The sequence below is a fragment of the Cyprinodon variegatus genome, unplaced genomic scaffold, assembly GCF_000732505.1.
Source record: "Cyprinodon variegatus isolate N-32 unplaced genomic scaffold, C_variegatus-1.0 Scaffold63, whole genome shotgun sequence".
Taxonomy (NCBI): Eukaryota; Metazoa; Chordata; class Actinopteri; order Cyprinodontiformes; family Cyprinodontidae; genus Cyprinodon; species Cyprinodon variegatus.
Genome location: NW_015150516.1, coordinates 110803 through 120086, shown reverse-complemented (window position 1 = coordinate 120086; position 9284 = coordinate 110803). Strand labels below are relative to the sequence as shown.

General features: G+C 42.1%; 1 protein-coding gene across 1 annotated transcript in view; it reads right to left on the bottom strand.

Moving 5' to 3' along the window:
• Positions 1–1238: 1238 nt before the first annotated feature.
• aox1 (aldehyde oxidase 1) overlaps positions 1239–9284 on the bottom strand; it is a 25964-nt gene continuing 17918 nt past the window's right edge. The window contains exons 18-35 of the mRNA XM_015371672.1: positions 8834–8960; positions 5647–5769; positions 5466–5562; positions 5263–5387; positions 5054–5187; positions 4818–4905; positions 4211–4297; positions 3943–4134; positions 3641–3868; positions 3454–3549; positions 2572–2700; positions 2420–2494; positions 2287–2339; positions 2099–2213; positions 1951–2016; positions 1635–1823; positions 1390–1557; positions 1239–1289 (exon numbers count right to left, since the gene is read on the bottom strand). Coding sequence (XP_015227158.1) covers positions 1239–1289; positions 1390–1557; positions 1635–1823; positions 1951–2016; positions 2099–2213; positions 2287–2339; positions 2420–2494; positions 2572–2700; positions 3454–3549; positions 3641–3868; positions 3943–4134; positions 4211–4297; positions 4818–4905; positions 5054–5187; positions 5263–5387; positions 5466–5562; positions 5647–5769; positions 8834–8960 — 2143 coding nt within the window. The remainder of the gene's footprint in view (positions 1290–1389; positions 1558–1634; positions 1824–1950; positions 2017–2098; positions 2214–2286; positions 2340–2419; positions 2495–2571; positions 2701–3453; positions 3550–3640; positions 3869–3942; positions 4135–4210; positions 4298–4817; positions 4906–5053; positions 5188–5262; positions 5388–5465; positions 5563–5646; positions 5770–8833; positions 8961–9284) is intronic.

Sequence of the window (9284 nt, the reverse complement as noted above, 5' to 3'; positions counted from 1 at the left end):
TGGAACTGGGTTGCAAAGCAATCAGGGAATTAGCAGAGGAGGCAGAGAAGTGCTGTTTTTGAAGGTGGCTAAGGAGGAAAGATAGGAGGTGGGGGTGCAATACTTAGGGAATCAGCAGGGGGTGGCAGCAAGAGATCTGTTCCGCCACCAAGAGATGTACTGGGGTTAAAGGAGGGAAGTGTCCATGACTCAAGCCCAGGGGTGTACAGGGTACACTTGTTTAAACCAGTCTGCAGCACTGAGATCTAACAGGACAAGAACAGATACAAATCCATTATCTTAGGCCATTAGAATATTACTAGCCACTTTCTCCAGAGCTGTTTCAGTGCTATGAGAAGCTCTAAAGCCAGACTGAAACTCTTCAAAAAGTTCATTATGGTGTAAGTGGTCGCATACTTGTTTTGCAACTACTTTCTCAAGAATTTTAGATAAGAAAGGAAGATTGGATATAGGTCTATAATTGACCAAGTCATCTAGGTCAAGAGACGGTTTCTTAAAGCACTGATGGAGGTGCATCAGGCAGAAATGCCAAGCAGGTGGAACGTCGGGCTCTATTTTCCATTCACAACCTGTTTCATTTCTGACCAAAATGTTGCAGACACTAATAACCACAATTACCCGGGGATTACAGGGTGACCTTTGAAGTCCAGGTGTGCAAAAAAGCTCAGAGGCAACACTGAGCATTTAATGTAAATGTTTAATTCTTATTTAACAGGTCTGTTCTAACTCAACATTGTCTGCTGGTTTGGGGTTTTAACAGTTTTAAGTGTTGAAGCTAATGTGACCATAGGGAACATGTGGCTGCTGTAAAGCACGGTAGGTGATGTATGATGCTGTTTGTTTCCCTTTGGAAACATTCCTACAGGGCCTGACGCATGAAAAATGAAGCAAGGCAGGAGAGGATTTTATTCAAACTGTTCTGATGTCAGTAGCTGCTAAAAAAGAAAAAAAAAACTGCCACAACTTTGAATTTACACACAATTTATTGTTGATCACATGTCTTAAAAAATTTCCTGTACTTTTATATGAGGTTACATGTTTTGGTAATGATTCTCAAGTTGCAAATATAGTTGATTATTGGCAAATGTAGATTTAAAATAAAATAATCATGAATGTCCTGAGTTATTTCCCACATTATTTTGCTTTTTCATTGATGATTTAGTTCCTCTGATTTAGAATACACTTGACTGATTATAAGTAGCGGTTAGTTGACAGAAGTTTAATTAATGGATTAGCATTTAGATGTTTAAGGCCCAGGGTTTGAAGGATCCCGGCTCACTGGCTGGAACCTGGAAACACAAAAACCAAGTTGAAAGAAAAATTTATATTTCACTCTTAAAGCTGAGGAGTTTAAGCGCGAGTTTAAACCGATAACATCATCAGCTCTACCTTCTTATTGAACGGCATGGCACAAGCTAAACATGCCCTCTCCGGGGTGGCGGGGCTATCCAGGGAAAATGGGCCGGACAGCCCGGCGTCAGAGCGAGCCGCCGCCACCGCGTCTTTGATGGCGAAGAAGACGGAGCTGCCCAGGAAGAGGGTTGGTTCTCCGATTCCCTGTGGAGCCAAAAAAAAAATTAGAGGAATGTCTGAGATTTTTGAGAAACGTTTCAAGGTCTGCCGTTGGTTCCGACCTTCGAGGAATAGATGGCGTTGGGATTGTCGGAGTCCGGCAGGAGATAGACGTTGAACCGAAGGGGCACGTCACACACCGCGGGGATCTTATACTGGGACGGACCTCGAGAGTACAGGATCCCAGTCGGTCCGAACTTCAGCTCCTCCAGGGTGTAGAGACCCAAACCCTGCGTGAACGCTCCTTCAATCTGGGGGAGAACGAGCACAGAGGAACTGAAGTTTGAGAAGTTCAACCATGAATAATTGCGAGACTCCATCAAAACAGAAGTTCTCTGTGAAGATGAGCGGGAGTCATTCTGCTGAGCGAGGCCCCACCTGGCCGATGTCCACAGACGGGTTTATGCTTCTGCCGATGTCCATCACGATGTCCGTTCTCAGCGTCTGCAAGAAACAGGACAATATAAACTATCCTCTACAATCCAGAGGACTTATCACACGGTTCCAACAATATCTAAGTCCAGACCCGGTAGTCTCCTGTGAGGCAGTCCAGCTCCACCTCGGAGCAGCACACCCCGAAGGTGTAGTACGAGTACGGTTGGCCTTCCATCTTCTCCCAGTCAATGTAATGGTCTTTCCCTCTGAGGAGGAAGAGGAAAGTTCTCACCTGATGCTTTGTTTAGGTAAGACCAGAAGCAGCAGAGTTAGACGTACCTGAAGAACCCGGTGGCTGATAGGCTGATCTTCTGCAGATGAGCCTCCTTCACCTGCCATTACATCACAGTAAACATGTTTAATGACATTCAAATCAATCCAGGAGGAACTTTCTTTGACAGCTTCTCTTTACCCAACTCTCCCAGGATCCTTTAGGGTTCTTCAGCCGGATCGGCTCCAGTCTGCGGTACAATATCTCACAGGCGTCCTATGAGAGTTAAAAACAACAAATATTAGCGAAGGTAGCCCATGTAGAGAGGAAAGACAGCAGGAACAGGGGCTCACCTTGACCGCCATGCCGTTGGCGTCGGTGCCGAAGGAAGCGGCGGAGGGACAGGTGTTTGGGACGGTACCGGTGCACGTCTCACTGATGAAGACCTTCGACGTCGGGATGTGAAGCTCCCGGCTTGCAACCTGACAGCAGACAGGATCCTGGATCACTCTGCCATCTTATTAGATTTACTTTGGAACAATTTAAGATCTTTAGTAGCAGAAAGATCTGCATTATTCCTGCTCTGGAAATGAACGTCTAAAGAAATTAAAACTAAAACCATTGGAAATAACTTACTTTTAATATCTATATTGAAAATATATACTTTTTATTGAAATATTTAATTCAAATTTTCCTCCTTTTCACTAATAAATTATGTGATATAATGTTAAACTTAATCTTATTACTATGAAAGAAAATCTGTTCTGGTTATTTATCTTTTTTTGTATTCAAATATTTAATCACATTTAAAACACTTTAACCGCTTTTTCTCCACAGATACATCAGTTTATATCAGTTGATCATATAATGGAATAAACAAATTATAAAGAAAAGGATTTTAATTCAATAATGTCTAAATATAATCACTTATAAGTAATAAATCTTTCATAAACATTCAATAAAACTTTCTTAATTTAGATTCAAAGCTGCTTTTAACACATTTATTGTTAGGATTCCTGTGTCTTCTACTTTCATTTTATGATTATAAGAGAATTCTGTAAATTTCACACATTTTTAGCTCTTTTCTATTGAACTTATCTTGTCAGGAATTGATGAATGTTTCACGCAGCAGAACCAGAACGTTTAAAGTTTTTTTTTTTCTGGTGAGGAACCTTTAATCTGATAGATTCTGCTGTTATTTAAGGATGGAAAACGTTCACCGGTCTGTTCAGTACCTGCTGCATCTTGGTGTGGACCCCCTGACCCATCTCTGTCCCGCCATGAGTCACCAGAACAGAACCGTCTTTATAGATGTGGACCAGAGCCCCAGCCTGTTAAATACATAAACAACAAAAAAAAGTTCTGATAACTGACTTGGATACAGATGGAAATGATGATCAGAGCTGAACCGAACCAACGGACCTGGTTTAAGAAGCTCTCTGCGAAGGCGATGCCGTACTTAATTGGAATGAGGGAGATTCCCCTCTTCTTCCAGCGGCTCTGTTGGTTGAACTGATCGATGGCATGCCGGCGGGCGCTGTAGTCGCTCTTGAGCTTGCAGAGCTCCCAGCAGCGCCGCAGGTTCTCCGGGCTGAACTCAAACTTGTAGTGAGTGACTGATGGTCCTTTGTACATGTTGATCTCTCGGATCTGGAGGGAATTTCACAATCAGAAAAGGAAAGTACAACCTGGTGAACATGCGAGGTAAGCAGATGAGCGCTGACCTGGTCCGCAGGGCGACCCAGCGCCATGGCTACATCATTGACCATGTTCTCCACCACCAGCAGGCTCTGCGGCACGCCGAAGCCCCTGAACGACGTGTTGGAAGGAAGGTTGGTCCTGCAGGCGGCTGAGTGGCCTCTCAGGTTGGGGATGTTGTAAGCGTTGTCCATATGAAGCAGAATCTTCTCAGAGATCTGCAAGACGGTCCGAGTAATGAATACGCTTCATATCATCAAAGGCCAGTAACCCAACGTTGACCGATTGACCCACCAGAACAGATTCGTCCACAAAGCAGCCGCTGTTGGCGTAATAGTGATAATCCACAGCCACGATCTTTCCGTCGTTCATAAAACCCACCTGAAGCAAACATCAGAATGAGATTTAGTTTTGTTTTTGTGTTTACATAATTAACTTACAATACATTTTAACTCTCTTAACTCTCCACATGCATGACAGCATTTTTGTTATTTCAGTAGAATAGTAGTTTGATAAATTTTGAACAGAAGAAGACTACAGTTCTCATCATGGCCACTAGATGGAGATAAGGAATCCTTAAAACCTTCAGGAAACAGAGAGCTCTCACTTTCTTTCTAATATGATCATTTCTCATGCTAGATCCTTCTGGATAATTACATGCTTTAGTATAATAAATAAATAAATTTTATAATTTTAATAAAGAAAAGGTATTTTTTTCTGTTTTCTGTTAGATAATCCAAGTTGCTTCTCTCATCCTGATGGAATTCATGGGCAGAAGTTCACAGCAGCTTCAACCAGGTTTTCTTTGCAATGATGATGTCATCTCATGGACTAGATGTCTTCTGATAAGTTCAGTTTGAATGTCTAAATCTTGACCCGTTTATCAAGCCTTTTTTCTTACTTTGTATTTGCCCAGAACAGGATGGCGCCCCCCTGTGATCAGCATGTCCTCTCCTCTTTCCAGGACGCAGCGAACAGGCCGGTTGGTCCTAGAAACAAAGAGAAAATGTCCTTTTTCTCATTCACGCCACCAGATTGTGACTTTTCTACCTTCTAGAGTGTCGATTATATGCTAGACTTATTATTATTATCTAAACCTATGATGAAAACCTTCCTTTTTATGAGAAAATCACTCACTTCCACGCAGCCACAGAGGTGATGGAGGCCAGGATCGAGGTTACAATCACCTTCCCTCCGAATCCTCCGCCCAGTCTTTTGACGTGACACATGACTCTGTTAGACTGAACGTCCAATGTTTCTGCTACTGCTTCCTGCAACCACAAAAACATCTCCTCTAAGCCTTTGTCTCAGTTAGCAGGACATCCTTTGATCCCTTCCCCGTGTACCTGAACAAGTGTGGGCCACTGGGTGGAGACGTAGACCTTGAACTCCGTCTCCTCGCCAACGGGAACAACCAACATGCTCTGAGTCTCCATGTAGAAATGCTCCTGTCCTCCCATATGAATCTTTCCTGAAGGAGAAAAATGCAAACGGAGAGCAATGAGACGAGCTCTGCCATCTATGCTGATGTTCATCTGTAGACATCTACCTTCATAAACTTGATCAGCACTCTTTAAAGCTTCAGTCACGTCTCCTTTGAAAAGTACGCGCCGCGGCTCAAAGTAAGACGACTTCTCGATGGCGTCCTGGGAGAAACATTTGACGGCATAACGAACTGGGAGTGAACACCAGTAATTAAACATCTATTCAGGTGAAGCAGGTGGACTCACCTCGATGGTGAAAATGGGGTCCGGTAAGTCTTCATAAGTGATCTTCACAGCAGCTGCTCCTCGTTTAGCGTGAGCTTTCGTGTCGGCAAGCACCCCACACACCGTCTGACCCACACAGTACACCTGAACAAAACGCCAAACACTTTACACCTCATTTAGGATTTTAATAACCTTCACTAAACGTAGGGAGTTCTGATATCAAACATCTTTGTCGTTCCTATTTCGTGTTTGACCACTAGATGGCAATATTTATTAAACACGACTCCTTTAAACTTTAAGCGACTTTATAGAGACATCAAAACAACCATGTTTACTTCAAATTAATACTTAATTTTATACTTTTCCTAAGTCAAATTTCCAGAACCCCGTTTTAGAATTTTATTACAAATGCCTTAAGAGCCAATTATATAAATAAATAATTATTTTGAGCTTGTAATCTTATAATGTTATTCCTTCATGACAATCATGTCTAAAGTGGTATTTTACCTTGTTCATATATTTCAGAGTAATTCTTGTTAGTTCTATGAGTCTGAAAACAATAATTTAGAAAATATCTGTGTCAACAGGCTCCCTCCAGGAAGCAGCTACTTTAACCATATGCTGTGCCGGCGCTGTAAACTAACAGCCACTTCCTCTGATCGGGGAGAGACGATGAGGCAGAACTATGATTCAAAGTCAAACTGTCAGGACTCCTGTCTGTGTGTCTGTGTTTTCTGTGTTTGTCTCCCTTCATCCACCAGGAGGCGCCTGGTTCTTGTCCGCCTCCTCACACACCTGCTGATGGTTTCCTCGTTAAACGGAACGTTCTTAAGCTGCTGACTGCCACTACTTCGACGCCAGTGTTTGCCAGTTTAGGGTACTCTAGCCAAGCTGAGTTTGCTGAGTCAAGCTGAGTTTTTGTCAACCTGAGTTTAACTTTGTTTTGTCTTTGCCTCTTGGCAGGAAGTTGTCCTGCTAACTGGATCTCTCGGACCTTCTCTCCCTGGAAGGATCAACTGAGCTTCAAACTGAGCTGGGGTTCAAACAGGAGGTTTGGATCCACTTTCCCCTATAGATCGTTTGAGCTTTCCACTGAGAACGGGATTATTCACCACTACGACCCGTTCAAATACCGCAGGAAATCTGAGTGGCAGTCAGTTTCTCCGTTCTTCAACTATCAACCGCTTTTTGGGTAAAACCTGTTCCGCCCTCCACCGAATCAGACCAACACTGGAACCACGGCACACAGTCAGCAGTCAAGAACACAACAACTTCACTGGAAACGTGAGTCGGCAACCAAACCTCTTCTCCAGGCTTCACGAGTCAAATTCCCCACTGAGCCTGAACTAACCGCTTTGTCTTCCCCTCACTTTGCAGTTCCGGTTGAGCAGTGTTTAGAGCAACACTTCTCCTCCAGTTTTACTTCTTCAATAAAACCTGTTAAACCTTTTCTCTGAACTCTCTGTTCGGTTTTCTGCATTTTGGGTCAGAACTTTGTTACATCATGACAGAAAGTTTAGATTAATTGGGCTTTTTTAGGAGATAATCAGCAGAGAGCAGCAACTTTTCTTGTTTAGCCAATGTCTAAGTTGTGAAAATCAGTTTTTTTACTGTCAGACATCTCTGACTTTCTTTAGCATTCAGAAATAGTATGATCTGGAGCGTCAGGTGAGGCAGCTTTGCTTTTAATGGCAAATGTTATTCTTAGTGTTAAAACAGGAGTTCTAAGGGTATTATTTGATCATACGTTTACTTATAAGCAGTGGTGAATGAGGTACTCAACTGTAGTACTTGAGTAAAAGTATTGATACTCATAGTCAAATCTTACTCAACTTCAAGTAAAATCTTCTTAGTCAATAATCTACTCAAGTTAAAGCATTAAAGTTCTCACTTTTAAAAATACTTAAGTATTCAAAAGTACTCATGTATTCAAAAATACAAATAAAATGATCTAATATCAGTACATTTCTGTTTAATATTCAGAGTAATTTTAAAGAACCTTGTAACTTTCAGAAACCAGCTGATGTATTAATGCATAGCACCGCCTACAGATTGTAAGGACAGCTTTTCTTATATCTTATTCAAAACAAACCAAAAAATAACAGGAGATTTTCCTCCCTCCTTACTGTGGAATAGAGGTGTAAGATAGAATGTATTACCACAAAGAAGCTAAAACTTTGATTTGAGAAATAAATATAAAACGGCGTAATAACATTATAAACTACCAATAATAGCTGCCCTGAGTTTCTCATATTTGTTGAACATCACGTAAATCTCTAAAACAGGAGCGTCCAGATTCAGTTCAAAAGGCTGTTATCTGCTAGCCTGGGTGCCATTCCGAACTTAGTCCCGCCCACAACGTTTGAGGTCGGGAAGTATATTCTGACTATAATTGAGTACGACTGCTTCAGGCTAGGTTATCTGCCATGTTGAAAGTACAACAACAACAGCGGATTAAAAAGCTGAGCTGATCCCAAAGTAATGAGTAAAAGTAATGAGTAACTAGCAGTTTCCTGGAAATGGAGTAAAGTAGAAAGTACAAATATTTGACTTTGAAATGTTGTGGAGCAAATGTTTTTAAGTCGCCCCCAAAGAATGAATCGAGCAAACTAAAGATATTCTAAAAAAGTACTTAAGTACAGTAATCAAGTAAACATACTTTGTTATTATCCACCACTGCTTATAGGAAACTGTGCAAGGCTTGAAAAAGCATGATGCAGGACATTTAATGACTAGAGTTCTGTGTCAATATAAAGCTTTTTTCCAACTGAAAATAGCAGGTTAACGGGTGTTTTTTCAAACACGAATCGACCCGCTATCAGTCAGTTTCTGACTCCTTTCCCACTGGCTAAAAAAGCCGTGTCTGACCCCTCCCTGCCAAGCTTCATGGCCTCTGTTTCCCTGCACCTGCTTTTTTTGGTGACATCATCACGGTAAAAAAAAAAAAAAAAAAAATCTAAATCAGGAAAGTAAACAATGGAGAGCAACATGTAAGGAAGCAAACCAGAGCCAAGGCCATTTTAACGCGGGTCACTTGCCGACTCATCTGACCCGGGTAGACACAGTGAGCTGCTCCCACTGCCACTAAAAGCTGACTGTTCCTGGGTTGAAACGGGTTATTTGGCGAGTGGGAAATGTTTAAAAATAAATAATAAAGCAGAAAACAGATCCATCCATGGATCTCTTCCTGAAATGGCTGCCTACATACCTGGCCCTCGGCGAACAGCTCCTGCTCATAGCCAAACATTTCGCGGGTTTTCTTCCCAGGGACATCTTGGGCTGTGATCACATCGAAAACACCAGGAAGCTTCAAGGCTTCGCTCACATCCAGCCCTCTGTTGGAAACATTATTAAAAAGTTTAATTAGGAGGCGTTAAAACAGGCTGGAAGCTTTTGAGCACATATGTCAAAGTCGAGGCCAGCAGGTCGGATCCGGCCCATTAATTGTTTATCCACGGCCCCTTGGAGGATATTTAATGACCATTAAAACCGGCCCACAGGCCATGGCTGCATGTGCACACTGCTGTGACTTTCCGTTGCATTGTGGGGAATGTAGTGTTGGTGTGGTTGTGTTGCACGCACCAACACTACATTACCAGGGGAGAACATGATTGTGATTTTCTTTTATTTAATTTTTTTTTTTTGTTGTGCTTTGGATG